Source organism: Ammospiza caudacuta, chromosome 18 (assembly GCF_027887145.1).
Source record: "Ammospiza caudacuta isolate bAmmCau1 chromosome 18, bAmmCau1.pri, whole genome shotgun sequence".
Taxonomy (NCBI): Eukaryota; Metazoa; Chordata; class Aves; order Passeriformes; family Passerellidae; genus Ammospiza; species Ammospiza caudacuta.
In genome coordinates this window covers 3,054,981-3,082,842 of record NC_080610.1, presented here as the reverse complement: position 1 = coordinate 3,082,842, position 27,862 = coordinate 3,054,981, and the positions used below count along the sequence as shown (strand labels likewise).

The window sequence follows — 27,862 nt, the reverse complement described above, 5'->3', positions numbered from 1 at the left end:
TAATAGCTTGTTAGGAGAGAGTGGTGCACTGGGTGTTCTCCTGGGGCTCCCACGGGTGGGGTGTGCCCGTGGCGCCAGCCGGCTGAGATGCCCAGCTGGAGAGTACAGCTGCACCCACCATTTCCTCCAGGGGTACCCCTGGGCCAGGCCAGGCCAGGCCAGGCCACCCAGCCCTGCAGCCCCCTCTCCGTGTCCCAGCAGCTCCCTATCTCCCTGGGGGCACCCCAGTTGGCTTTTGGGCTTTCCCTACAGCATCCATTTTTTTAATAGGGCCAGGCCCCTGCCATACACAAGGCGCATGCACCTACTTGCTCTTGATCCCACAAATCCATGGACACGCTGTTTTCCACAGGCCCCATCCCACACGGGCATGCTGCTTCCTACCCCCCTGTCCCCTCTGTGCCCCATGGGTACACAATTCCCCTCATCATCCTGCCCCATAGAGCTGCTTCCTGAGCATCCTGCTGCTCCCCAGCACCCCAACACCCTCCAGGCATCCCAACATCCCCTCAAGCATCACACTACCTCCTTATCATCCTGTGGCCCCCCTCAGCATCCCACTGCCTCCCAAGCAACCCAACGAGCATCGTGCTGCCCCCTCCCCATCCTGCCACCCTCCAAGCACCTCCTCACCCCCCAGTATCCATCACCTTTTCCTGTCCCGCACCGCAGGCGCTGGGCCGTGCCTCTGCTCTCCTGCGCTGACCGGGGTGCCGGGGGAGCGGGCGGCACGGGGCGGGGGCGCCGATGCTGCTCCGACATGGAATAAGCTCTTCCCGGGCAGCTCCCCGCAAATGCCGGCTTTTCCAAAGCCTCCCCACTGCACGGCGCCGTTTATGGCATCACCGGGATCGCGGCCCTGGGTCGCCGGCCTGGCAAGGGGGAAGGGGACAGCAGTGGGAGCGGCTGGCGGGGGACGCGGGGCTGCGGCCGGGCACTGCCCGGCTCCCCGGGGCCGGCCCTGGGTGCCTGCGGCCACCCCAAGGCACCCGGCCCCCACCCACTGCCGGGGCACAGAGGAGCCATTCAGCCCGTGCCGCGAACAACGGGGACATTTGTCTCCATCTGTGACCGCGGCCTCAACGGGGACATTGTCCCCGCGGGCCCCGCTGCCGGCCCCTCGGCTCCCTGCCACCAGCCCGGCGTGGCCCCACAGCCCTGGGTGACCATGGCTGGCCCTGGGCGGCCGCACCCACCTCTCGGCAGCCACCGTCGTCCTCCTCCTCCTCCCGGTCCCACAGGACGGCTCCTGGCCTGGCTGTCACCTCCCTCAGCCGGAGCTCACCGGGGTTTGGGGAGCTCCCGCACCCCGGCCCAGCCCCCTGCTCCCCGGGGCACCCTGGCCACGCACCATCGGCTCCCCTTCATTCTCCCGCAGCTTCCCCGCCCTCTTTCCTCCCTCCCACTATGTTTCCATGGATTTATGGCCTTAATGACAGCAATATTCCAGCATCTCCAACCTTGGTGTGACAAGTGTGGGACAACCACGGTGCCACCAGCCTTTCCACGCTCCTCTTGTCACAGTGGCCAACTGGGTGCCCAGAGGGTGCCCTGGCTGCACCAGGAGGGCTCAGCCCTGTCGCTGGTCCATCACCCTGCATGTGGCAGGGTGAAAAAGGGGCTCTTGTGTTCCTGGATGCAGCCTTGGCTCTTCCTGCTGGCCTTAGTCTCTCTCACTAACAGAGGTGGTGTCAGCATTGGGGCCCCAAGCAAGGGGTGACCCCCTTGGCCATGCCTGGGGCTCACCATCCCTGTTGGAGGTGTTTGGGGTTCAGAGCTTGTCCCTAAAGGATTTGAGGATATCACCTTGCAGTGAGCTGGCAGCTCTTGCCCCATCCTGCCTGGCCTCATCAGTTCCCACACCAGGGTAACCTGCACAGGGAACCCTCCTGGATCAAGAAAAGCCAAAACACCTCAGTTTTCATCACCATCATCATAATTGTAACAGAAGGGATGAAGACCATTTATCACAGTCACAGGATTTGCTGTGGAACTATCCCTCCCTTCCTCTGCAGGGCACCTCTCCCAGTTCCAGGTTTCTCCCTCTTTTTTGGGATGTGTCACAGAAGGACACCAGGTTTCCCCCTTTTTGCAGGTGGGTTATGAAGGGATTCCAGGTTTCCCCTGTGTTTTTGAGGGGATGGATTGTGAAGGTTTCCCCCCCGTTTGTTTTTTTTTTTTTTTTGGAATGGGTCACAAAGTATTTCCAGGTTTCTCATTTTCTGGGGAATGGGTTGTAAAGAAAGGGTTTGCAGCCAGAAGAGAGCTGCAGGGGCCGGTATGTGGCAGCTCAGCCATGGAATGCTGACAGCCTGGGGGATGGATGTGAGCAAGCTGGGAAGCTGCAACCCCCCAATCTCCACATCCACAATGTCCCACAGAGTGACCAGGAGGGCTCCACCACCTCACACCCACCCCTGTCCCTCCCAGATTTGGGGGTACACAGCAGCACTCACTGAGAGCCGAGATGGCCGGAGCCGTGGATCCTGAGGGAGCTGTGGATCCTCAAGATTGGGTGAGGAGGCTGAGGGTGACAACGCTGAGGGGTCACACTTGGCTGGACACAGCCTTTATGGGCTGGGGAGGTCCTGGGCAGCCGTACTGGTCTGTGCCCACTGGCACCGGCCCTGCCCGTCCGGCCCAGGCCCTCAGCCTGGCCTGGGAGCGAGGCCTGGGGCTGGGATTTGGGAACTGGGGTTTGTTTGGAACCAGGGTTGGTTTGTTTGGGGCTGAGGTTTGCTTGTTTGGGGCTGGGATTTGTTTGTTTAGAACTGGGGTTTGTTTGTTTGGGGTCAGGATTTGTTTGTTTGGGCTAGGAGCTCCCAAGGTTTAAGGCCCCGTTCGGGCTCTCCTGCTCTGAGGGGAGCCCCAGCCCTGGGGCTGCCCCAGGGGTTGGTCCTGCTCCTCTTGGGAGAGGGGAAATCAAGGAGAAAACCATGAAAACAAACGGAAAAGCCTTCCAACCCTCTGAAATGGAAAAAATATATATAAAGAAAAAAAAAAAAGAGGGGGAAGGAGGTAAAAAAAAAAAGTGGGAGAAAAAGCAGAGGAACAAGTGAAGGGGAAAAATAAAAAATAAAAAGGAATAAAAGGGAAAAGATAGAAAAGAACAAATGAAAAAGAGAAAAATGGAAAACAGGGAGAATGGAAACAGTAAAAAGATAAAAAGCACTTAAATAAAATAGAAAATCAAAAAAAAAAAAAAAAAAAGGAAAAAATTCAGGAAAAGAAACTAAAAAGAAATAAAATCTGAAAGTCTGGGTGTTCCCAGCTCTTCTGTCTGAGCTCACTCCCTTCCAGAGGGTGTCTCTCTCCAGATCCTCTCTGTGTCCCCATAGCAGTGCCAGTGGTGTCCTCCAAAAATTCTTGAGACAGAGCCTTCACCACATTTGGGGACAAAGGTGTGCCCATAAACCCCATGAGACACCTTGTCCCCAGCTGTGGTGCCTCCAAGGTGTTTTGGGGGGAAAACCCAGGACTGACAGGTAACTGCTGGTGCCAGGAACACATCCAGCAGGACCAGCAACCCTGGCACCAGCCATGGATCTCCACATCACCTCCTGAGGGGCCTCCCCCACACCCAGGCAGAAGGAGCAGACAACAATCACCACCAGAAAAGCATCACCTTCTTTAATTAAAAATACAGGGGAATATGGTTTTCTGTGTGGACACTGGGAAGGAGCTCTGGGCTCCACACTCCTCTGCCCCAGGGAGCTCTGGGAGCCAGGTTCCAGCAGCCAGGGCTGTGCAAATTCACATGGAACGATCCCAGAGCTCTCCTTGGCCTCCTCTTCCTCACACAGAGGTGGCACCAGCAGGGAGAGGACAGTCCTTGTAACACCGACTCCGCAGAGGGGAGTGGGGCAAAGGCAGAGCAGCAGGTGGATTTACAGATGGGAAACGCTTCAAACACAGCATTTCTGCCCCAGGAGCAAAGCCAGGGGTTTTCCACCCAAAAGCAAGAGTGGAAAACCATCGAGGAACCCCCGGCCCCGTCACGCTTGCCGCGCCTTCTTGTTCTTCTTCTTCTGCTCCTTGAGGGCTGCGTCATGGGCTTTCCTCTTCTCAGCCAGTTTGTTGGCCTGGGGAGAGACCCCCGAGACCCCCAGTCAGAGCAGGACAGGGGCTGCGAGCCCTCAGACCCACCCAAGCTCCAGCTGCACGTGGAGGATGGGCCCCACAGGACCGGAATCAGGGCTGGGATACAGGGAGGGGACACAGGGAGCTCTGCCCGCCTGGGGACATTGGCAGGGACCTCAACTCTTCACCAGGGACAGGGAGGAGCAGAAGGAACGAGTGGGTTTGGATGAGGTGAGGGCCCAGCCTCCGTACCTCGCGGATTTTGCGCTTCTTCCCGAACATGATCTTCTTGTACAGGTACTTCTCCCTCTTCTTCATCATCATGATGGCCAAGCGCTTCTCCTCCTGCTGCTGCTCCTGCTCCAGGCGCTGCTTGTCCTCCAGCCGCACCTTCCCTGCTGTCACCTTCACAGGGAGCACCTGTGGGGAGCAGGCAGCTCAGGACACCGGGAACCCCCTCTTCCATGGGGAAAGGCATTTCCAGCCCTTCCACTGCGGGCCAGGGAGAGCCACAGCCCTCACAGCCAGGCCCTGACAGGGATGGCAGCTGCAGCTCGTGAGTGGGGGGCCAGGAGCACCCCTGGGAGTGTTTCAGGCTGGGCTGGACGGGGCTTGGAGCAACCTGGGACAGTGGGAGGTGTCCCTGCCCATGGCAGAGGCTGGAACAAGATGAGCTTTAAGGCCCCTCCCAACCCAAACCATTCCATGACTGAGTATCCCAGTGATCTCAGGACAGGGACACCCCTCAGCAGGGACAGCGACACCAGGGCTGCCTCCATGGGCTCCCACCTTTTTGTTTTGCATGCTCTGAGTCTTCTGCTCTTCCATCTTTTGCTCTTCCATCTTCTGTAATTTCATCTCCTCTTCTTTCTCAGACTCATCTTCCTCTTCCTCCTCTTCTTTGTCATTGTCACCTTCCTCTTCCTCCTCTTCTTCCTCCTCCTCCTCCTCTTCACTCTCTTCCTCTACAAAGAGACACCATCGTTACCCTTGGGATGCTCCGCAGCAGGCACAGCCCAGCTCCCAAACTCCTCTGGGGGCTCCCAGCACCTGGGTTCTCTCCCCTCTGCAGGGCCAGCAGCTTCAGCTTCTCGGGAGGGACGTAGTCACCCTCCTTCTCCGTCACGAAGGGCGAGAGGTGCGGGGGCAGCAGGAGCCCGGGGAAATAATCGGCCACGGGCAGGCACAGCTTGGCATTGACCGAGTCAAAAACCCACTGGGGCTGCAGGTAGTACCTGGGTGGGGCAGAGGGGACACACCTGAGCCTCTGGAGCCCGCAGGACAGCTCTGGGATGGCTGCTGTGAGCAGGGCCCCCCTGCCCCACGCACCTGCCAACCACCTGCTTGTCCAGGCGGGGCCGGTCGATGATGTGGTGGGTGATGGACGGGTCGCTGGCGTCGTAGGTGGCACCGATACACAGGGACTTGTCCCAGGACACCTGGCCACCAAAGCACCTGTGGGCAACGCCACCAAGGAGTCAGACGGGCACGTGGGACCCTCAGGGTCACCTCACCCACAGGACATTGGGTGACTTGGCCCCAAAGTCCTGCCAGAGGGGGAGGCCAGGGCTGCCCCCACGCACCGGATGACGAAGGCCAGCGGCTCCCGGGGCACCTCCCTGTTGAGGAAGAAGCGCAGCCCCTCAAAGAGCTTCTTGTGCTTCTCCAGAGCCTCCTGCTCCTTCTTCTTGGCATCCATCAGCTCTGCTGTCTCCTGCTCAGAGCAAAGCCCTCATTCTCCTCCCCACACACAGCCCTTGCCAAGGCTCCCTTGGCCACGAGGGGTTTCAGGAACTGTCCCCAAGCTGCCAGCCTAGGTACAGGACAGGATCCCCCAAGGCCAGGGATGAGCCCCCCACCAGGGTCTTACCCCCTCCACTGGGAATTCATCCATCTCCACCTCGTCCTCGTGGGCTGGAGCCACTGCCCGGGCCAGGCTGGAGCTCAGAGCCGAGAGTCTCTGCAGGGAGAGGACACAGAGTCACATCCAGGGGGTGGGAACGGGGGAAGGGGATTTCTCAGAGCAAGAGGCTGGAAGAGCCAGGGCCTGGACAGAATTCAGCTCCTCCCGGCCCCATCCCCAGCATGGGGCTCTGGGGGGTCCCTGGCCATGCAGGGGGAGGCTGGTGGTGCCTGAGGCCGAGCCCAGCTCTGCCCTACAGGAACAGGGAGTTTGGGATCAGCGCCCTCCACCCTGCAGGGATCTGGCTCTGTCCTTCAGTGCCACGCCAGGAGGGCTGTGAGCAGGACATGAATGCCACACAGTGTCCCCACAGGTCACAATGCCAGCAGTGTCCCTCACCTCCAGGTAGCTCTCTGAATCCATGGCATACTCCTTGCCCTCTGCAGGCTTCAGCTCATCCTCAGTCTGGGTGTCAATCTGGGGAGGAAAAGGGGTGAGGAGGCAGCTCTCAAACACAGATATCCCAAAAATCTCTCATTTCCACCAATGTGAGTTGCCACCACCGCAGGGTGGGACACAGTGACCCCGGGGTGGCCTCACCTTGGGGGGGTACAGCAGGTTCAGGGACTGGTAGAGGCGGAAGTTGACGAAGCCCAGGAGGGTGGTGTAGAACTCGGTGAAGGTGGCCATGACCCGGTAATCCACGTCTGTGGGGTGCTGCCAGCACACGGGATGGGACACAGGGATAAAGGACCCCCCTGCACAGGGACCCATCCCACCCACAGGGAGAAGGATCACACAATATTCCCATTTGGGAAGGGACCCACAGGGATCATCAAGCCCAGCTCCTGTCCCTGCCCAGAACCCAACAACCCCACCCTGTCCATCCCTGGCAGTGCTGCCCAAAGGCTCCTGGAGCTCTGGCAGCCTCAGGCCGTGCCCATTCCCTGGGCAGCCTGGGCAGTGCCAGCACCCTCTGGAGAAAAAGCCTTTCCTTGAAAACCAACCTAAACATGCCCCAAGTGCAGAGATGTCACAGCCACCACCAGACCCTGGGCAGGGAGAGCTCTGCAGGCTCCCCCCAGGGTCCTGCTGCCATCCCTCCATGTGCCTGGATACATGGAACACTTCATCCCATCATGGATGGGGACCTTGGGGTTTGGTCCAGGGACTCCAGCTCTTCAAGGTGAAGAGTACAGGGTACAGCAGAGCTGGACAAGAGCAGGACAAGGGGAATGGCTTCCCACTGCCAGAGGGCAGGGCTGGATGGGATATTGGGAATTGGGAATTGTTCCCTGTGAGGGTGGGCAGGCCCTGGCACAGGGTGCCCAGAGCAGCTGTGGCTGCCCCTGGATCCCTGGCAGTGCCCAAGGCCAGGCTGGACAGGGCTTGGAGCCACCTGGGATAGTGGAAGGTCTCCCTGCCCATGGCAGGGGTGGAATGGGATGGGCTTTAAGGTCCTTTCCAACTGATAACATTCCAGGGTTCTATTGATTCAGAACCATAAAAACACAAAACCTCAACCCAACTGTGCTCAGCCCTGGAAATGCTGGGAGGAAATGGAGAGGGCTGTGCTGTGCCTGTGAGCTCCTGCCAAGGCTAAGGGGAAGCTGTCCCAGCACAGCAGGGACAACCCCATGCCCTGGAGACACTGCAGAATCCCTCTGGGGAGGCTGCAGGTCTGACTCATCCCTTCCCTCTGCTCGCACAGGTTAATCTTTAATGGCTGATAAAGGAGCACATTAATGATTGGAGACATATGAATGACTGGGAGATTGGCACCGGCAGCCCCGGGGATCCTGAGGTGACAGCTGGCTGTGTCCCCACGTGCCTCTGCAGCCAGGCCCTGTGATGTGTGTGTGCCATGTGCCACGGGACAGTCCCTCACCCCTTGGTGATCCCCAAGCACCCAGGGTGATCCCCGGGCTCTCCCCAGGTACTCACGTCGTGGGCGAAGGCGTAGGGGGTGACCCAGGTGATGGGCTGCCCCAGCACCTCTGCCTGGTAGTAGATGCCCTTGATGGAGAGGAACACCTGGCAGGACAGAGCACGGGCTCAGCAGGAGGAATGCTGCTGTGTCACTGTCACTGCCACCCTGCCCCTGGCAGGAGGTTCCTCAGATCCCAGTGGGATTTGTGACCCAATAATCCAGTGGGGTCCCAGCCCTGACACCCCAGTGGGATCCCTGCCCTGTCCCCCTGGTGGGATCAGTGACCCGACATCGCAGTGTCCCCCTGCCCTGATCCCCTCAGTGGGATGTGTGAGCCGATAATCCAGTGGGATCCCTGCTCTGACACCCCAATGGGATCCCTGCCCTGATTCCCCAGTGGATCCCTGCCCTGGCACCCTGGTGGGATCTGTGACTTGGCACCCTGGTGGATCCGTGCCCTGTCCCCAGGCAGGACTGAGTGTCCCCGCAGTGTCCCCCTGCCCTGACCCCTCAGTGACCCCCTGCCCTGTCCCCCCGGTGTCTCCCGGCAGGGCTGGCTGTCCCGGCAGTGTCCCCCTGCCCTGTGTCCCCGCAGTGCCCCCAGGCAGGGCTGGCTGTCCCGGCAGTGTCCCCCTGCCCTGTGTCCCCGCAGTGCCCCCAGGCAGGGCTGGCTGTCGCGGCAGTGTCCCCCTGCCCTGTCCCCGCAGTGTCCCCCTGCCCTGTCCCCCCGGTGTCCCCAGGCAGGGCTGGCTGTCCCCGCAGTGTCCCCCTGCCCTGTGTCCCCGCAGTGCCCCCAGGCAGGGCTGGCTGTCCCCGCAGTGTCCCCCTGCCCTGTCCCCGCAGTGTCCCCAGGCAGGGCTGGCTGTCCCCCAGGCCCACCTTGCGCAGGGAGCGGGAGGCGATGACGAAGTTCTGGAACTCCACGGCCAGGCGCCGGCACAGCTGCACGGTCTGCACGTGGCACTTGCCCGTGCGGGGGAAGGTGGAGAACAGGAAGCACATGGACAGGGCATCGTCCAGGTCCCGCAGGGCGTCCACAAACGTGGGGTACCTGTGCCCAGGGGGGGACACGGGGGTCACAGCCAGCCCCAGAGCCCTGCACAGGCTGCTGGGGCTGGGGGAGACCCAGGGGGAGGAAGGAATGGGAGCTGTGGAGCATCCAGCTGCTCATCCCAGCAGGGCACACACAGAGTGATGGAACAGCCTCATTCAGGATGGTTATGGGGTTTCCTCCCTCCTGTGTCCCCTCCCTCACCAGAGCCTTGGCAGCTTTAACCCTTGATCAGCCCCCTGAGGAAAGCACCCCACAGGGAGAGCAGGGAGCTCCCTGTGCTCTCCTGGAGCCACCCAGGATGGCTGGCTCCTCTCTCATTCCTTCTTCTCCAGCCCAAAAACACAAAATTCCACCAATAAATCCAGAAACTGTACATGAGGTGGATTCCCAGAGAGGGATGGACATGGTGAAAGATCAGAGAATCCCAGGATGGGTTGGAAGGGACCCTAAATCCCACCCTGTGCCACCCCTGCCATGGCAGGGACACCTCCCACTGTCCCAGGGTGTCCCAGCCCCAGTGTCCAGCCTGGCCTTGGGCACTGCCAGGGATCCAGGGGCAGCCACAGCTGCTCTGGGCACCCTGTGCCAGGGCCTGCCCACCCTGCCAGGGAACAATTCCCAATTCCCAATATCCCACCCAGCCCTGCCCTCTGGCACTGGGAGCCATTCCCTGTGTCCTGTCCCTCCATCCCTTGTCCCCAGTCCCTCTCCAGCTCTCCTGGAGCCCCTTCAGGTCCTGCCAGGGGCTCTGAGCTCTCCCTGGAGCCTTCTCCTCTCCAGGTGAGCACCCCCAGCTCTCCCAGCCTGGCTCAGAGCAGAGGGATGGGTGGCCTGAAGACCACAGAGATTTCCACAGGATCATCCAGTGCCACCCCAGCCATGGCAGGGACACCTCCCACTGTCCCAGGCTGCTCTAAGCCCTGTCCAACCTGGCCTTGGGCACTGCCAGGGATCCAGCCCCAGCTCTCCCAGCCTGGCTCCAGCCCTTGCAGCATCTCTGGTGCCTCCTCTGGGCTCTCCCCAGCAGCTCCAGGTCCCTGCAGTGCTGAGCCCAGGGCTGGCTGCTGCAGGAGGCTCAGCCAGGGCTGCCTCACCTCTCCTTGACGATGTGGTCGAGTTTGTAGGTGGGTTTGTTGTCCTTCAGCCTCTCCACAGTGCCCCACTCGCTCTTGCCGTAGGCCTTGCGCAGCTTCCTGACAAACACCTGTGGGGACAGGGGGACATGGGGGCTCTGTGGGCCAGGACAGCCCCCGGGGGGGCCCTCGGGGGGGACACTCACCTTGTACTCCCGGAATTTGTTGACGATGGGCTCATGGAGCAGGAATTTGATGTCCTTGAGCAGGTAGAAGGTCCTGGGGGCCGTGGAGCCCTTGTTCACCTTCTTCTTGTGCTTGGGCTCGTGGGGGTAAATCCCCTTGAGGATGCAGAGACGCCTGGGGACAAGGGACAATGCTGGGACAGGGGGGTCACGGCTGCTCTGTGTCCCCTGGGCCAGCCCAGACCCCTCCCACGCAGGGGGAACCCCAAACTCGGCAGCCTGAACCCGGGCAGAGCCCTCGGGGAGCAGCTCGGCCGTCCCAAACCCGCAGCGGGCTCCACCGCCCCTCGCTGCCCTGGGTGGCACCGGGGGAGCTCGGGGCACCGGAGGGTTCGCAGGAACGGGGTTCGGGGTGCGGGGGGCACCGCAAGGGCCGCACCTGAAGTCGGGCAGGCTCAGCTGCAGCTTCTTCCGCGCCCGGTTGCGGGTGATGTAGTTGGTGGCGGCTCCGCGCTCGTACTGGGGAGAGACGGCGGCGTTGGGGGAGCTCGGGGGGGCGGAGGGGAGCCCCGCAACCGGCCCGGGGCCACCGGGAACCCCGGGAGCGGAGAGGGAGCAGGGACGGGAACCGGGGCATGAGGGGCTGGAAGGGGGCACCGGGCACGGCCAGCGCGGGGGCAGCAGCGGAACCGGGCACCGGGAGAGGGAGCGAGCAGCGCCGCCAGGGAGGGCTGCAGGGGCACGGCGCGGCCGGAGGGGCGGCACCGGGGGAGCGGCACCGGGGGGCACGGAGAGGGCAGGGAGGGGGGAAGGAGGGACGGCCCGGGGAGGCTCCGGGCGGTGAACGGAGGGCGGGCAGGGCCCGGTACCTTCTTCTTCTCCAGCCCGCCCATGGCCCCAGCGCCGCCGCCGCCGCCACGTGCCCGCGCAACGCAGGACCCCGAGCTGCCCGCCGCCCGCCTGCGTCCGCCGCCGGGCCTGCGCACACCGAAACCGCCCCGCAGGGGCACCGAGCGCGGCGTGAGCACCGAGAGCAAAGCGGCCACCGAGAGCAAAGCGGGCACTGGGCGGGCCGGGGCAGGCGGCAGTGGGGGCTCAGTCAGGCGCGCCGCGGGCAGCCCGGAGCCCTAGCAGGAGGGGTCCTGAGGCGCAGAGCTCACTGGGATATTGCGGTGCCGCGCGGGGCATGCCGGGATATAGCGAGGCAGGGAGGCACGAGGCATGTCGGGATATACCGCGGCATGGTAGCGCGGGGCATGCCGGGAGGTACCGGGGCGGGGCTGCGCAGGGCATGTCGGGATACAACGAGGCAGTGCCACTGAGCATGTCGGGATATAGCGAGGCAGTGCTGGCACGAAGCATGCTGGGATATAGCGAGGCAGCGCTGGCGCTGAGCATGCCGGGATATAGCGAGGCCGGACCGGCGGGCCCGGCCTGGGTTCAGGGGCCGGGTACACACACCGGTATGGCGGCCGTGGGTCCCTGCCCGGGCCTCCGGGTCCCGCTGCCCACCTGTGGTCCCTGGCGCCGCAGCACCGACCGCAGGCACCGGCCTGGGGGCCCACAGCGGGGCCGGTGTTTGGGGAACAACCGGGCCCGGGGTGTCTCGGTGGCAGGGGCTCCCCAGGCCCGCCCCTGTGCTCGGGTGTGCCCGGGCTGGCGGGACCTGAGCCCAGCGCGGCCCCGGGATCCCCTCCTGGGCTCGGGGATTCTCTTTCGTGGCTCAGGACGGCACCTACCCCCCAGCAGGGGAGTTCCACTTTGCGGGGCTCAGGACCCCCTCAGCCCCGGCTTTAGGGATGTTTGGGGGGTTCGTGCTCCCTCCCCGCCTGTCCCGCGGCTCCCGGCGCGGCTGATCCATCCCCGCTTTCTCAATTAAATCGTTCTTGGAGGCGAGCACGGCGATTCTTTCCAGGGGCCGGGTTTGGCCGGGTTTCAGCCCCGTCTATTTTCGGGCTGTGGCCGCCGGCGCTGCCCCGAGCAGCGGCAGCTCGGGTCGGGCTGTCCCGGGCAGGGCGTCCCGGGCTGCCCCGGTCAGGCTGTCCCGGGCTGTCCCCGCTCCCCTCGGCCGCGCCTCAGCACAACTTCTGCCCCGTTTGTGCTGACTCGGCCCCGTTGTGCGGAAACGGCCTCTCGCCACACCTTCCCGTGCTGTCCCCGCTCCCGGCTCGTCCCGTCTCTCTCGGCTGTCCCCGCCGTGTCCCCTGTCCCGCTCCGCCATGGGGCTGCCGCTGCCGCTGCTGCTGCTGCTGCCCGCGCTGCTGCCCGCCCGCTGCTGCGGTGAGTGCGGCCCCGGCCCCCAACCTGCCCGGGACCCCCCGGCCGGGGCTCGCCCTGAGCTCGGGGGGTCCCCGAGGAGCGGGGCTGGGGGGATGAGCCCCATCTCCAGCCCTCGGTGACAAATTCTCCGGGGCTCAGCTCCCCCCAACCCACTCCTGCTCCTGCTCCATGTCACCTCTCCTTGTTTCTTCCTCTTTTTTTGGTGGGAAATCGGGAGGTTATGGGATTTGGGGGGTGTGTGGATGGGTGGGTGCTGGGGTCCCTCCCCACCGCGGCCCCGCACAGCTTTGGGGGGCTGTGGGGCTGCAGGGCCGTACCGGGGGATGTCTCGGGCCCCCTGACCTGCGCTGCCTCTCCCGGGCCGGGCAGAGCCCCCGGCGGGCTCGGGGGGCGCCGTGCGGGCGCTGAGTGCGCGGCTGCTGGGGCTGGCCCGGGACCCCGAACGGGACCCGGACCCCGCCGTGTACCTGGCCCTGCGCCTGGCCCGAGAGCACCACCCGCGGCTGGAGCGGCGCTACCTGGAGCGGCTGCAGGACAACTTCCAGCACCCCTACGGCAGGTGGGTGCCCGGGGTCCCCCTCGGGCCTTTGGGGCTGCTCCTGTGCCCCGCACTGACTGTCTGTCCCCGCAGGAGCCTGCAGGGCTACGGACGCTCCCGGTGGGACGCTGAGCGCGGCATGTAAGTGTGGGTGTCCCGGGGTCCCCTCGGGGCAGGTGGCACCTCGGGCGGTGCCCTGGGAGGTGACGGTGCCTTGCAGGAGCGCGGAGGAGCCCCCGCACACGGGGCGGCTGGCACTGTACCTGCTGGGGCTGCAGGCCTCCTGTCCCCCCGTCAGCCCCCATCGCTCGCTGGTGACATGGCTCAAGTACTACCTGGAGGAGGAGTGGACAGGTGAGGGTGTCCCTGGCACTACACGTCGGGCTGTGAGGCACCGGCTCACCCTGGTGACACCACCCATTGTCCCCAGGCTCCCAGCAGCGAGGCCACCCCGTCACCAGTTACTACCAGTACGGGCTGGGCGTGCTGGCGCTGTGCGTGCACCGCAAGCGCGTGCGGGACCCGGTGGTGCAGCGGCTCCTCACGGCCCAGCAGCACGGAAAGCTCGGGCACGGGGGCAACACCGTGGGTAAGGGCCTGTGGGCGCAGGCGGTGGCACCCTGGCAGTGTGTGACTCAGGGGTGACACCGGGCGGTCCCTGCAGACACCGAGGCCGTGCTGGCGCTGGCCTTCACCTGCCTGGAGCGGAGGAGGCTGGTGGGGACCGAGCTGGCGGCCAAGCTCCGGCTGGCTGCGCACGAGGCCAGCAGGAACATGGCCAAGGCCCAGGGCCCCGACGGCATCATCGGCAACATCTACAGCACCCCGTGGGCCCTGCAGGTGGGTGTCACCTGAGGGGACATCTGGGCTGGCACTGGGAATGGGCATGGGGGAAGTGGGTCTGCAGATCTGAGTGTGGGTGCACGTAGAGATGTGGGTGCCCAGGCAGATGCAGCTGCCGTGGGGCAGGTGATGCTCAGCAGTGCAGTGCCCAGTTACCCAACCCTCCTCCCTCTTCCCACCACCTCCATCCCTCCCCGTCCCAGGTGTTCCTGGCCACAGGCGAGTGCCAGACGGAGCCGGCGTTCGGCCAGGCCATGGCTGCGCTGCTGGAGAACCTGGAAGCCTTCGGCACCGCTGCCACCATGGCCCAGGTGCTGCCGGTGCTGCACGGCCACTCCTACCTGGACATCGCCTCCAGGCACTGTGGGGAGGAGCCAGGTGAGAGCTGGGCTAACGGGACTGGGGTCAGCGCCGGTGTCACCACAGGGGTGGCTGTGTGTCACCAGTGCCGTGGTGGCTTCCCGCAGACACGCTGACACCCCTGGACATGGAGCCCCTGCCTGAGGTGCTGGGGAACAAGACGGTGCAGCTGGTGGTGGAGTGTCCCCTGCCCTGGTGCTATGACCTCCGGCTCTACGACCGCCTGGTGCCCGTGCCCGCCGCCGCCTCCCTGCTGGACGTGCTGCAGGCGGCTGCAGCACTGGACCCCCGGGAATTCAGGTGTGTGGAAGTCACCCTGTGGTGATCGTGTGTCCTGCACCTGTGCCCTGTGCCGGGCTCACTCCGTTCCCAGCTCACAGCTCCCTTGGAGCTGCTCTGTGCCCCCCAGCAGTGCCGAGGCCGCAGCCTCGCCCCCCTGACCCCGCTGTGTCACCCCCAGGTTCCAGACCCAGGACACCCCCCAGGGCCCCTTCCTGACCCAGGTGCTGGGGCTGGAGGCCCGGCAGGAGAAGCGGAACTACTGGCAGATCCTGTCTGCGCCCAGCACCCCCCTGCAGATGGGTGAGTGGCGGGTGGGGGTCCCTGGGGAGGTGGCAGGGATCCCCCACAGCCCCGTGGCTGCTGTCTCACCCCAGACTGTTGTCCCTCTCCCCACAGGTATCGCCGAGTACAGACCCCCGGATGGGGCGACCGTCATCCTGCGCCTCAGCGAGTGGTAGAGGGTGGGGGGTGATGGCAATGAAACCCCCACTGTGGGCACAGGACCTGCCGGCTCCCTGCCTCCTGCTTTCTGTGGGCCAGCACCCCAAGTCTGCCAGGGGCACGAGGAGGGGACACACACCGTGCTCTGTGTCCTACAGGAGCACCAAAATCAGCAGCCCCTCGAGTCCTGGTCGCACTCGGGAATGGGGCAGGCAGCTGCTGGGAGCAGCCGTTTTTGGGGTGTCCAAAGCATTTTTGGGGCGGCCAAAAAGTTGGGGAGTCCGAGTCAGCGCTGTTCATCCTCAGCAAGCTGGATCCTCCTCCGGGGTTCCTGAGCCCCCACTGTCCCAGGGCTCGGGCACCGCAGTGCCGGAGGGACCCCCCCAAATCTGCCCATCTGTGACTCCCCCTGGGTTTAACCCGGCCCCAAATCCCCGGGGCAGCGGCGGGCCGGGCTCGGGGCTCAGCGCCGGGGCCGGGCGGGGTTTGGAGGGGGGCGCTGCGGGCCGGGCGCGGGCGGTGCTGGCGGTGCCCCCGGTGGTGCCCGGTGCCCGTGCCCGCCGTGCCCCGCCCGCCCGGCAGTGACGCGCTGCCCTCGCGGGGCGGAGCCTCCGCCCTCCGCTCCCGCCATCACCAAACTTTCCGCCCGCCCCGGCCGCCGCCGCCGCCTCCCGGCACATGGCACCGCCAGTTCTGCGCTGAGCCCCGCCAGCAGCACCGCCGGGCGGCGGGGACAGCGCCACCCGGGCAGCGGGGACAGCGCGACCGCCACCCGGGGACAGCGCGGCCGCCGCCGCGCCAGCGCCGCTGTCACCGGCAGCCATCGCGGGGCTCAGGGAGGACGGGGCAGAGCGGCGAGGGGCGGCCGGAGGCGGCGGAGCCGGTGCCCATGTGCCCGCGGTCGCGGCGGGGCGATGAAGCCGCGATGAGCGCGGCGGGCGCGGGCACCGTGCGGCCCTGGAAGCCCGACCCGGGGCAGGCGCACGGGGGGCGGCCGCCGGGGCCGGCGCTACCGCTGACCCTCAGCGTGCTGGCCTGGCTGGGCACCGGCACCACCATGGCCGGCCTCAACAAGTGGATCTTCGCCGCGCACGGGTTCCGCTACCCGCTGCTGCTCTCGGCGCTGCACATGCTGTCCGGCGTGGCCGTGGGCTACCCGCTGGGCTGGGCACGGGCTCCGGGTCCCCGGCCCCGCGCCAGGATCTACCTGCTCAGCCTCACCTTCTGCACCAGCGTGGCCCTGGGCAACCTGGGCCTGAGCTACGTGCAGCTGGACGTGGCCCAGGCCGTGGCCACCACCACGCCGCTGGTGACGCTGCTGCTGGGGCTGCTGGGGGGCCGGCGGCCGCACCCGCTGCAGTTCTGGGCCATGGGGCCGGTGTGCGCCGGGGCCGCCTGCAGCATCGCCGGCGGCCTCTGCTTCTCCCAGCCCGGCTGCGGCTTCCTCCTGGCCGCCACCGTGCTCCGCGCCCTCAAGTCCATCCAGCAGAGTAAGTGCCACCTGTCCCTGTCCTGCATGTCCACCCCTGGGGTGCAGGGGTGCTGGTGTCACCTCGGTACCACCCCCGGTGCTGGGGGTTCTCCCTGCTCGTCCTGCCACCCTCTGTGCACCCTGGTGTCATCCCAGCCCCAATTCCACCCCACCCTATCACTGCTGTCACCCTAATGCCTCCTTTGTGCTTTGACTGTGGCCACGGTGTCACCCCAACCGTGGTGGCACTCTGGCTCCCAGGTTCACCCCAGTCCCGGTGCCACCTGCTGTCCCTGTTGGCCTTGGTGCCACCCTCGTGGCATGGCACCCTTGTCGTGCTTGTGGCCCTGCCCTGAGGTGACCTGACTGTAGTTTGTCATTGGTGACACCATTGGTGTCCCTGTGGTATCCTTGGGCCAGGGAGGGTGGAGGTGCCCTAGCTTGGCTCAGGGTCACCCAGCCTGTCCTATCCCTGTGGGCTGCTGGACTCCCTGCGAGTCTCCCCTTCCCAGGGTGGCCACGGTGCCACCCAAGCCATGGTGTCCTTGGCACATGGCAGTGAGGAGCCAGCTGGGATGGTTCTGGCTGGGAAGGGAGCGTTTCCTCTGGAGCCTGTGGCTCAGGGCACTGTGGGGATGGGCTCTGGCATGGGGCCCTGTGCCCACCCCAAGGGCTCCATGGCTGTAGTGGGACGCTGTGGTCCCCCAAGGGACACCACTGGTCTTTGTGCCACTGCCCTGTCACCCTTTCACCCCTGGTGGGACATGGACAGTGGCCCTGGGGAGGGTAAGGACATGTCTGCATGTGGCAGCCAGCCCTGCTGTGCCTGCTGTCCCCACTGTCCTCAGATGACCTGGAGGAGGGGATATGGGGACAAGCGTTCTAAAACAGGCTGGGAAAACTGCCCTGTCCAACCCTCCCAAACACAGGCACCCGTGAAAGTGGACACCCTCAGAACCAGGGCATCCCCAGAGTGGGACACCCCCTAAAGCAAGGAATCCCAGAAATTAAGGACTCCTGAACAGAGACACATCCAAACCAGGGAACCTCTAAAGTGGGACCTCCCCAAACCAGGGCACCCTCACCCCATGGAAGGAACTTCCCCCCTTCATTTTCCCTTTCCCAGTGACATTTGGGATCCCTTTACTGCTCTGTCTCCCGTGGGTGGGTGTCTCCCGTGGGTGTCCCTGCGGCGGGTGGGTGTTCCCGGGGATGTCCCACTGAGCGTCCCCCTGTCCCCCAGGTGTGCTGCTGCAGGAGGACCGTCTGGACGCGCTGTCCCTGCTGGGCCTGACGTCCCTGCCCAGCTTCGTGCTGCTCTTCGGGGCGGCCGTGGCGCTGGAGCTGGGCCCCTCGTGGCAGGGCGTCCTTCGGCCCGACGCCGCGCTCTGGGGCTGCGTCCTGCTCAGCTGCCTGGGCTCCGTCCTCTACAACCTGGCCACCTCCTGCCTCCTGTCCCTCACGTCGGCCCTGACGCTGCACCTCCTGGGCAGCCTCACCGTGGTGGGCAACCTGCTGCTGTCGTGGCTGCTGTTCGGCACGCGGCTGGGCGCGCTGGGCTACGCCGGCGTGGCGCTGACGCTGGCGGGGATGGTGCTGTACCACCGGCCCCGGCTCCTGGCCGCCTGCTGGGGCCTCTGTGGGCTGCGGCGGCACCCACGGCACGAGTAGGGACCCACGGGGGGTGAGGGGCCGGGAGGGCTCTGGGGGAGCGCTGGGCACGTGTGTGCCAATGAGTGTGACTCATCTGTGCACGTGTGTGCCAGGGTGTGTGACTCCTCTGTGTACATTTGCGTGCCAGAGTGTAATTGTGCACGTGTGTGCCAATGAGTGTGACTGTACATATGTGTGTGCCAGTGTGTGACACTGTCCATGTGTGTGCCAGGGTGTGTAACTGGGACATGTGTGCCAGTGTGTGTGTCACTGTGCACGTGTGTGCCAATGAGTGTGACTCCTCTGTGCACGTGTGTGCCAGGGTGTATGACTGTGCCCACGAGTGCCAGTGTGTGTGACTGTGCACATGTGTGGCAAGGTATGTGTGTGACTCTGAGTACGTGTGTGTGTGCCAGGGTGTGTGACTGTGTACACAGATGTGCCAGTGTATGTGACTGCATGTGTGTGCCAGTGTGTGTGACTCTGTGCAGTGTGTGCCAGGGTGTGTGTGACTGTGCACAGGTGCCCAGAGTGTGTGACTCCTCTGTGCATGTGTCTGTGCCAGTGTGTGTGACTCTGTGCACGTGTGTGCCAGTGTGCATGGCTCTGTGTGCACACACAGCTGCTGAGGCACACACGTGTGTCAGTGTGCATGGTTGTGTGCCTGTGTGTTTTCTGGTGTGCTCAGAAGTGAGTGTACACGCCCTGCTTTGCACAGTGTCCAGGTGTGCTGGTGAGCACAGCACTGTGCACACAGACGTGCTGACGTGCACACGTGGTGTGTGCACGTGTGTGGAATTGCACACTCTTGGGTGTGAGCGGGTCTGTGCACAGCTCTGTGCCTGTGGGTGTGCACAGGCTCTGCAGGTGTGAGCATGGCCCTGTGTGGGACATGCCTGTGTTAATATGTATGACGCTGCACACATAGGTGTGCACAGCTGTGTATGGATGTGTTGGTGTGCACATGTCGGTGTGCACAGGCTCTGTGTGCATGTGTCAGTGTGCATGCATTGGTGTGCACGTGTTGGTGTGCACAGGCTTTGTGTGCAAGCAGGTCTGTGCTTGTGGGCAGGCGTGCACTGCCCCAGGCCGTACACAGGTGTGTGCACAGTGTCTGTGTGGCACACGCGTGCTGGTGTGTGCAGGCTGGGCGGGCACGGCTCTGTGTGTGTGTGTGTGTGTGTGTGTGTGTGTGCAGGTGTGTGCTGCTGGCAGGTCCCGCTGTGCACTGGCTCTGCACGTGTCCCTGTGTGCGCACGGGGCCCAGGGACGTGGCTCTGGATACACAGCTCTGTGCATCCAGCTGCCGTCCCACCTGGGCAAACAGACATGGCTGTGTGTCTGGCTGTGTGTCTGTGTGTGTGTGTCTGTGTGTGTGTGTGTCTGTGTGTGTGTGTGTCTGTGTGTGTGTCACTACTGAGCTCTGCTGGCTGGAGTGGCCCCTGGCTCTCTGTGTACTCTTGGTTCTCGTGGCCGAACCGAACGCCCAGGACAGGGCGGGTGTGTCCCCTCTCCTGTCCCCGTCCCCACCGTGTCGTGACAATCCCAGGGGCCGCCGGTGGTGCTGGCGATGTTGTCCTTGTCGCCACCACGCCCCTGAGCCCCCACAGCTGTCCCCACCCCTCCCAGCTCGCTGCAGACTGGCATCCGTGGCAGAGATGGTGAGAGCCCAGCCGAGGGCACGGGAGCAGCCTGGACCCGCTGCCATCGCTCCAGGACAGTGGTGGGCTGTGACACGGGACAGTGCTGGGCTGTGACACAGCACATGCCATGGCAAAGGGACACCCGGTGTGTGTGCCTGGCACCGCTGCTGGGCCCGTGGTGGCCTTGCCACACTTGTATCCCCACGCCGGGGCCAAAGGACCCAGCTCCGATTGCACTTGTCCCAAAATAAAGCTCTATTTTTGTTGTACTCCACCCTTGGCTCCCAGCGATCTCCTGGCCAAGAAGGAAGGAAGGGAGGAGCACCCCGTGCAGGGACAGCAAAGCGAGGCACAGAAGTGCCTCAGGATGTGGCAGCTCCTGGGAAGCCGTGTCCAGCATCTCCAGCTCCAGCAGGGACAGCTGTGGCTGGGCAGCCCCAGGGCTGGCACTGGGACACCCCACAGGACACGGCAGGGGTGCAGTGACACAGAGAGCAGTCACTGACCACCAGTGTCTGGAAAAGGGCTGGCTGCTTTGCCCTGCCCTGGGGTGCCATGACACTGGAGCATCCTGTCCCGTGAGTCATGGAATCATGGAATACCCTGGGTTGGGAAGGATCCACCAGGATCATCGAGTTCAGCTCCTTACCCTGCCCAGGACAGCCCCAAAAGTCGCACCATGTGTTGCTTGTTCCACCCCTCTCAGCCTGGTGACTCACTTGAACACAAAACCACAACCCCGCTTCCCCCGGAAAATCCCCACTGGTTCCCGCCCTCTTTCCCGAACAGCGATGTTTTTCCATCATTAGGGCAGTGATTTGAGGCTGTTTCCAGCCGCACCCGAGGAACGGCTCCTCCCCAGCACCCGGGTGAGGGCGGGCCGCTCTCCGGGGTGTGCCCGGCGTGCCACCGTGCTGCCACCTTTGCCAAGGTGCCCCGGGTGCGGCTGGAGCGGTGCCCATCCCAAAAAGGACACAAAGGGCCGCAGTTATCAGCCAGCGGCCCCTGCTCTGGCCGGCAGCGTGTTTGCTTTCCGGGCTCACATTCCAGAGGCTTTTTCACCGCGGGGAGTGTTGGAAGGAGGAGGGAGAGCTGCAAAGCTGCCACCTGCAGCATGGCCGGCTCAGGAGCTCCTGCCTGTCCCAGCCCCCAGACTCATTTGCTGGCGCTGGGCTCTGCCTGGCTCCCGGCTCCATCCATGGCTTTGCCTTCCCCACCTTGGATCCAGTGCCCTGTGATGCTCCTGGTGCCCTGCAGCTCCCTGTGTGTCTGTGTGTGTCCCTGAGCAGTGGTGACAGTGCTGGGGGCTCAAGGGCAGCGTTCCTGCTGGGATTGGGCTTGTGTTGTCCATGGAAAGCCCAGCAGTGGTGGCTGGCTGTGGTCACCCTCTCTCTGGGTATTCCAGGCCATGATCTCAGCCTGGTGTTATCCCTCTGCTCTGGCCCCAGCAAGGATTGGGTTTCTCACCCATCTGACAGCTGCCCATGTGCTGAGCCTGGTGCTGCTCCGGCCAGGCTGGATGAGGGAGAGGCATCCCAGCCCTGGGGATTTTGGGAAGGGAGCAGATGGGACACGTTCCTGGAGAGCAGCCCCTGGCACAGGGCAGGAGCAGCCCAGCTGGAACAGCGGGCACAGCCCTCACATGGGCATAGGGAGGGGAGGCTCCTTCTGAGGAGGGGTCACAGCTCTGAGGGATGGGAGCATCTCCACGTGCTTGGAGGTGCTGGCTGACAAACCATGGAATGACAAGATGCTTTGGGTGGGAACAGAACTTAAAGGTCATCTCATCCTATCCCCTGCAATGGACAGGGACACCTTCCACTGTCCCAGGCTGCTCCAAGTCCCATCCAACCCAGCCTTGGACACTTGCAGAGATCCAGGGGCAGCCACAGCTTCTCTGCATAGCCTATTCCAGGGCCTCCCCACCCTCCCAGAGAATGATTCCTTCCCAATATCCCATCCACCCCTGCCCTCTGGGAAGCCATTCCCTGTGTCCTGTCCCTCCACACCCTTGCTCAAAGTCCCTCTCCATCAAGGAGCTCCAGTGAAGTGTGAAAGTCCAAGGTGGGGGAAATAAACCGGAGTGCAGGGACAGGGCAGCTATGGCATTGTGCCAGACAGTTTTCATGGATCTGCTCTGAAGCACTGCTGAACCCTTCCCTGGAAGTGGCAATGGAATGTGCTGGGATGGGGCTGGAGCAGGAGCAGCGTGTGCCCACACAGGGGAGAGGAAATCCAGGCTGGATTTGCTGTGTGCCTGGGAGCACAGCGTGGAAATGATCTCTGTTTCAGGACAGGGATTAACTGCTGCCCTGGGGCCTGTCTGCCCTGGCACAGCAGGGGCTGGGATCTGCAGCAGGGACAAACACTTGCTAAGCTGTGGAGCCTGAGCCGGGAAATTACATCCTTCTGGGATATGCTGGGCTGTGCTCTCAAACCTCCCACATCCCAGTCCTCAAACAGTGTCAGGGACTGTCCTGGGTACAAAGCTGGAATTGTGGCAAAGCCTTTTTTAGGGTAGATGTAGGAAGATAGCATTTTTCCTTGTAGGACAGCCTAGCCCAGAGAGCTGAGGGTGTTTGAAGCTGCCCAGATGAGACTGGAGGCCAGGAGATGGACAGGATGACCCCTCAGGCTCCCTTCCAGCCCCACAGCCTCTGTTCCAGCACCCAAAAATCCCCTTCAGGCTTTGCCCTTGACCATTTGGTGGCTTCCCTGCTGGTTTCACTGCTGGCTTCACTGCTGGCTCTGTGTCACAGGTTCCTGCCCTGCCCTGAGCAGGCTCTTGGCTCAGAAGCTGAGTTTCTAAAAGATGAAATCACTTAAAGACATTTTAAAAGCCTTAGAATCAGAGGAAGATGGAGTGGTTAAGGTTGGATATGCTCTCTAAGATCACCAAGTCCAACTGTTCCCTCAGCACTGTCAAGGGCAGCACTAACCCATGTCCCCAGGTGTCACATACTCACATATTTTTAACATTTACAGGGATGGGGACTCCACCACAGTCCTGGGCAGCCTGCTCCAGTGCCTTGCCACCCTTTCTATGAAGAATTTTTCCTTAATATCCAACCTAAACCTCCCTTTGTGCAACTTGAGGCCATTTCCCTTGTCCTGCCTCTTGTTCCCTGGGAAAAGAGCCTGACCCCCACCAGGCTCCAGCCCCTCACATCTGTTGGGGCTGTGGGACCCCACCAGGGAATGGGATTCTTCACCATCAAGAAGCAGCTTGCTCAAATCATAAGACACGGAATGATTTGAGTTGGAAGGGACCTTAAAGTTCATCTCATTCCAAAGCCCTGCCATGGGCTGGAACAACAACCATGGACCTCCCAAGCACCTCCTGAAAAGAGTTGTGGTAGTTAAGTGGGAGAACAGAAAGGTGACATCTTTTGGTCTCTCCCAAGCAGAGATGCTGGAGCCTGTGCTCGTCCTTCCCTCTCTGGAAGGCAGCAGATGACAGGACTTTGAGTTGCTGTCTCAAACCCCAAAGCTGTATCCCAGTCAGGAAAAACAAGTGCTGGTGACATTCCAAGTCTCCTGACTCACAGCAAGTTGCTGTCCTGCCTCAGCAGCACATTTTGTGCTGGAATAAAACAACACTCCCAGAGCACGTGGTGGTCTCAGAGTGCCTGTCAAGGCCCTGGTACAAATGAGATGTGAAAACTCTGCTGATTTTATTAATAGTAAAATTCACTACTCGTGGAGTATCTCAAATCCTCTGTACTTTCAGCAGCCCAGACTTCATGTTCCAGCTTCTCACATGTGAGTTTATTTTCAGTGCTCCAGCATGGCTCTGGGAGAACTGCTGCTGGCTTTCCCTGGATTTCTTGCCAAGAGGTCACAACAGCTCGTTTGTTTCTCCTACTCCATTTTCATAAACGTGGGGCACCATCCTGGCTGGAGAGCTGAGCACCTGGATCTGCTGGTGCTGGACCTGCACTGGCCCGGCCCTGCTGCCAGGAGCTGCTGCTGGGGTGGCAGGATTGGACCTTGGAGAAAGCCACTGGGTGCTGGGCTGAGCCCCAGTGTGGGCAGCAGGGCAGGGGGCATTCTGCACTCCTATACCTGCCCAGGTGAGATCTCGCCTGCAGAGCTGCCCCAGCACAGAAAGGAGCTGGGGATGCTGGAGAGAGTCCAGAGGAGACACCAGGGTGAGCAGAGGGATGGAACAGCTCTGCTGTGAGGAAAGGCTGAGAGAATTGGGATAGCTTGGCCTGGAAAAGAAAAGGCTTTAGAGTGACCTAATTACAGCCTTCCAGTACTTGAAGGGAACCAACAAGAAAGATGGAGAGAGAAAGAAAGATGGAGAGCGACTTTGGACAAGGGTCTGGAGAGACAGGACAAGGAAGAATGGCTTCAAACTGAAGGAGAGTAGGTTTAGACTGCATATTTTGAAGAAACTATTCCCTGTGAGTGTGGGGAGGCCCAGAGCAGCTGTGGCTGCCCCATGCCTGGCAGTGTCCAAGGCCAGGTTGGACACTGAGGCCTGGAGCACCCTGGGATAGTGGAAGGTGTCCCTGCCCATGGCAGGGGGTGGAACAAGATGAACTTTAAGGTCCCTTTCAATCCCAACCATTGCATGATTCCATGGTTCCATGGTTCTATTCCTGTAGGGAACATGGAGGATGCTCCATCAGGCCAAGCAGCCAGTGGGACTGACTCAGCCCTGTGTGTCCCCATGCCGTGGATCCTGGCTGTCACTGAGCCCAGCAGCTGCAGATGGGGGGTGGGGGTGTCCTTCAGGGGACACATGGATGCTCCCTGTGGGGACAGAGCCTGGTCACTGCTCCAGGTAGACACTGAGGGTGGTGCTGGGGCAGTGGCTGAAGGGCAGGAGGAGCTGTTGGAACACGGTGTCACTGAGGCAGAGTTTGGAGGTGACTCCTGACAGCCACCTGCCAAGGTCACCATGACAACAACCGACCAGCAAGGGCAGAGACGGGGCCATGGAGGAGCAGGGCCAGGCACGGCCTCGTGTCACCTTCTTCACAACATCCCAGAGCCAGCAGAGCGGCTGGCCCCGGTGCAGGGCTGGGGCACCCTCACACTGGGCTGGGGATGGGGAACCCTCACACCATCCTGGGGAACCCTCACACCATCCTGAGGCTGAGGGACCCTCACACTGGGCTGGGGGACCCTCACACCATCCTGGAGATGGGGAACCCTCACACTGTCCTGGGACTGGGGAACCCTCACACTGTCCTGGGGTTGGGAAACATTCACACCATCCTGGGAGACCCTCACACTGTCCTGGGGGCCCCTCACACTCCAGGAACAGGTCTGTGGGCCTCTGACATGAAGCCCCTTCTCCCAAGAGCAGCCCTGCAGATTGGGACCTTGACTTGGACTACCCCCTGCCCACCTGCAGCAGCCACACCAGTGCCCAGGAGCTGCAGCTCCTGGAGGAGCAGGTGAGGTCTCCTCTTCCCTGGGACAAAGCTCATGGCCCCTGTGGCACAAGGAGGCCTTTAGGTCTTCAGCCAGCTGGATCAGGAGGGGTGCCAAGGCTCTCTCCAATGGCTGGGAGAGGCAGTTGTTGGAGTTAGGCCACCTTTGACACAAGTGGTTGTGCCTCCCTCCCAAACTCAGGACACAGCTGTCATATCCTAAGTCACATGTGGTTTGGAATAACCTACAGACATGGGCTTGACCTGAACTCAGATGTTGTTCCAACGGTACCCTGGAAGAGAATAAGTTTAGATTGGGTTTTGGGAAGAGATTCTTCCCTGTGAGGGTGGGCGGGCCCTGGCACAGAGTGCCCAGAGCTGTGGCTGCCCCTGGATCCCTGGGAGGCTTGGATGGGATCTGGAGCAACTTGGTCTGGTGGAAAGTATCCCTGTGGATTGAAGCAAGATGAGCTTTAAGGTCCCTTCCCGGGCTTCTCCTAAGCCCAAATCATTCAGTGATTCAGTGATTCTCTGACTCTGTGATTATGCATATTGGAGCTTTTTGCTCGGAGATCACCTTGGCCAAAGTGAGCGATGTGGTGGTATCTGTCTCCTCCTGAAGACAAGCACTATTTTAGAGTTCTTTATTTCATGGTAGGAGAGTGGCAATAAAGGCTTATGTTTGCTCTCACAAAGGTAAAAAAATTTGAGAAGGCCAAAAGGAGAACTCATCGTCTCTACAAACAATTACGGCAGCAGTTTTTGAAAGAACAGGAGAGGAAGATGGTGTGGAGGAAGAAGACAGCGGAACAGTTTCAAAGGTCCCTGGAAGTGTTCGATCGCAGGAGCGGGAGGGTGCCCGGCCCCAGCTCCCGTTCGGGGGCGGCTGAGGCGAAGCCCTCGGAGTAGAGCAGCGTCCAGAGAGCTCCTCCTGCAGGGCGAGCCCCGGCTGCCGGCGCACAGGAGCTTTAGGAACCCAATCCTACAGCAATAAACCAGAGCTCCTCCTGCAGGGCGAGCCCCGGCTGCCGGCGCACAGGAGCTTTAGGAACCCAACTCTACTGCAATAAATCAGTGCAATCCCTCTGGTGCTGCTGCCCTCTGGGAATGGGGTCATTGGAGAGCCTGGGCTGGAGGGAGCAGTGAGGGAGCTGGGGGTGTGTGACCGTGTTCACAGGGGTCTCAGGATGAGGGAAGAGACGATTTGACTCCATGTTTCAGAAGGCTTGATTTATTATTTTATGATATATATTACATTAAAACTATACTAAAAGAATAGAAGAAAGGATTTCCTCAGAAGGCTGGCTAAGATTAGCATAGAAAAGAATGAGAACAAAGGCTCTGTCTCAGACTCTCTGTCCGAGCCAGGTGGGCTGTCGTTGGCCATTAATTAGAAACATCCAACATGGGCCAATCACAGATGCACCTGTTGCATTCCACAGCAGCAGATAATCATTGTTTACATTTTGTTCCTGAGGCCTCTCAGCTTCTCAGGAGGAAAAATCCCAAGGAAAAGATTTTTCATAAAAGATGTCTGTGACAGGGGTGTTCAGCCTGGAGAAAAGGAGACTCAGAGGTGACTTTGTCACTCTCTACAGCTCCTGAAAGGTGCCTGTGCTCAGCTGGGGCTGGGCTCTTTCTCCAGGAACTGACAGAACACAGCCTCAAGCTGTGCCAAGGGAGATATAGGTTGGATGTTATCTTTCATGGAAAGAGTGATAACATTCTAGAATGGCTGCCCAGGCAGGTGGTGGAGTCACCATCCCTGGGTATGTTTAACAAAGCCTGGATGTGGCACTGGGTGCCAGGGTTAGGTTGAGGTGTTGGGGCTGGGTTGGACTCGATGACCTTGAAGGTCTCTTCCAACCTGGTCATTCTGTGAATTCTGTGAGGCAGCTGCAGGAGTGAAACTCCTCTTCAAGGGACTGCTGTCCTGTGAGGGAGTGGGAGTGCCATGTGAAAGGGATGGAGTTTTTCCTTGGCTCGTGCCCTGGGGGGTCGCCAGGCACTGCCCAGGGAATGGGCACGGCCCCGAGGCTGCCAGAGCTCCAGGAGCCTTTGGGCAGCACTGCCAGGGATGGACAGGGTGGGGCTGTTGGGGGGTCTGGGCAGGGACAGGGGCTGGATCAGTGATCCCTGTGGGTCCCTTCCAGCTCAGGAGATTCCATGACTCTGTGTCCTGCTTTTCCAGCCACTATTGCAGTGTTTGGATTTCATAACATAAACCTTTTCTGCTTGAGATGAAGCTGCTTATTTTTTATGCTTCCCAGTGACCTCGAGGGAATAATTTGACCTTGGAAGATTGCTTCCACATCCTTAATCACGTCACATCCTCAGTCAAGTGCTTCCTTCACTGGATTGAAAAATGCCCAGTACCTCCAAGCTGTGCCCCTCAGCTGGGATTTCTCAAAACTGATGGGAGAGGCACAGCTCAGACAGCAGGACAGCACAGGCAAGTCACATCTCAGCACTCAAAAATCAGGAGCCATCAGGCCTTGGCAATAAATTCTCTATTTACTGTTAAAACTGCTATTTAAAGAAGCACAGAACTTTCTCCTAACCTCCCTATAGACATAATTCAGGTGCTGCAAGGCTGTAGAAACACTGCATGGAAAATCAGGGTTTGGCACCTGAAGTGGCTTCAAACCACAGATCTATCAAGTCTTGCTTTTCCAGAGTATTTAAGGTATGTTCTTTTCCTCCTCCCACCTGTGATAAATCTGCTCTGCATCCTTTCCT

The 27,862-nt window shown here is 61.7% G+C and overlaps 3 protein-coding genes across 4 annotated transcripts; 2 read left to right on the top strand and 1 right to left on the bottom strand.

The window, feature by feature from the left end:
• Positions 1–3,621: 3,621 nt before the first annotated feature.
• PES1 (pescadillo ribosomal biogenesis factor 1) lies at positions 3,622–11,150 on the bottom strand. 2 transcript variants are annotated; one of them, XM_058816530.1, is made up of 15 exons: positions 11,095–11,150; positions 10,665–10,744; positions 10,247–10,400; positions 10,062–10,171; positions 8,793–8,964; positions 7,928–8,017; positions 6,584–6,700; positions 6,383–6,460; positions 5,951–6,040; positions 5,664–5,794; positions 5,410–5,535; positions 5,131–5,315; positions 4,870–5,045; positions 4,333–4,500; positions 3,622–4,082 (listed from the first exon to the last, which is right to left on the bottom strand). In XM_058816530.1, exons 1-15 carry the CDS (start codon positions 11,116–11,118, stop codon positions 3,996–3,998), a joined length of 1,788 nt encoding a protein of 595 aa, XP_058672513.1. In that variant the 5' UTR covers positions 11,119–11,150; the 3' UTR covers positions 3,622–3,995. The 2 variants fall into 2 exon arrangements, with proteins under 2 accessions (XP_058672513.1, XP_058672514.1); XM_058816531.1 differs by lacking the exon at positions 10,665–10,744 and having other exon boundaries at positions 11,095–11,145.
• A 552-nt stretch (positions 11,151–11,702) lies between these two features.
• TCN2 (transcobalamin 2) lies at positions 11,703–15,031 on the top strand. Its single transcript, XM_058816532.1, has 10 exons — positions 11,703–12,505; positions 12,875–13,064; positions 13,137–13,184; positions 13,264–13,397; positions 13,474–13,632; positions 13,708–13,883; positions 14,090–14,264; positions 14,354–14,546; positions 14,707–14,828; positions 14,925–15,031. Exons 1-10 carry the CDS (start codon positions 12,445–12,447, stop codon positions 14,984–14,986), a joined length of 1,320 nt encoding a protein of 439 aa, XP_058672515.1. The 5' UTR covers positions 11,703–12,444; the 3' UTR covers positions 14,987–15,031.
• A 612-nt stretch (positions 15,032–15,643) lies between these two features.
• On the top strand, positions 15,644–20,000 carry SLC35E4 (solute carrier family 35 member E4). Its single transcript, XM_058816821.1, has 2 exons — positions 15,644–16,459; positions 17,684–20,000. Exons 1-2 carry the CDS (start codon positions 15,859–15,861, stop codon positions 18,109–18,111), a joined length of 1,029 nt encoding a protein of 342 aa, XP_058672804.1. The 5' UTR covers positions 15,644–15,858; the 3' UTR covers positions 18,112–20,000.
• Positions 20,001–27,862: the final 7,862 nt, after the last annotated feature.

What these genes read in the sequence shown, in the direction of transcription:
- PES1 (XM_058816530.1), bottom strand. Translation starts at nt 11,118, where the DNA reads ATGGGCGGGCTGGAGAAGAAGAAG. An exon ending in CTGAGCCTGCCCGACTTCAG is followed by an intron (nt 10,401 to 10,664) that starts GTGCGGCCCTTG and finishes CCTTGTCCCCAG; the next exon opens with GCGTCTCTGCATCCTCAAGG. An exon ending in GACAAGCAGGTGGTTGGCAG is followed by an intron (nt 5,316 to 5,409) that starts GTGCGTGGGGCA and finishes TGCCCCACCCAG; the next exon opens with GTACTACCTGCAGCCCCAGT.
- TCN2 (XM_058816532.1), top strand. Translation starts at nt 12,445, where the DNA reads ATGGGGCTGCCGCTGCCGCTGCTGCTGCTGCTGCCCGCGCTGCTGCCC. An exon ending in GCTGCCCGCCCGCTGCTGCG is followed by an intron (nt 12,506 to 12,874) that starts GTGAGTGCGGCC and finishes CGGGCCGGGCAG; the next exon opens with AGCCCCCGGCGGGCTCGGGG. An exon ending in TTCCAGCACCCCTACGGCAG is followed by an intron (nt 13,065 to 13,136) that starts GTGGGTGCCCGG and finishes CTGTCCCCGCAG; the next exon opens with GAGCCTGCAGGGCTACGGAC.
- SLC35E4 (XM_058816821.1), top strand. Translation starts at nt 15,859, where the DNA reads ATGTGCCCGCGGTCGCGGCGGGGCGATGAAGCCGCGATGAGCGCGGCG. An exon ending in CCTCAAGTCCATCCAGCAGA is followed by an intron (nt 16,460 to 17,683) that starts GTAAGTGCCACC and finishes CCTGTCCCCCAG; the next exon opens with GTGTGCTGCTGCAGGAGGAC.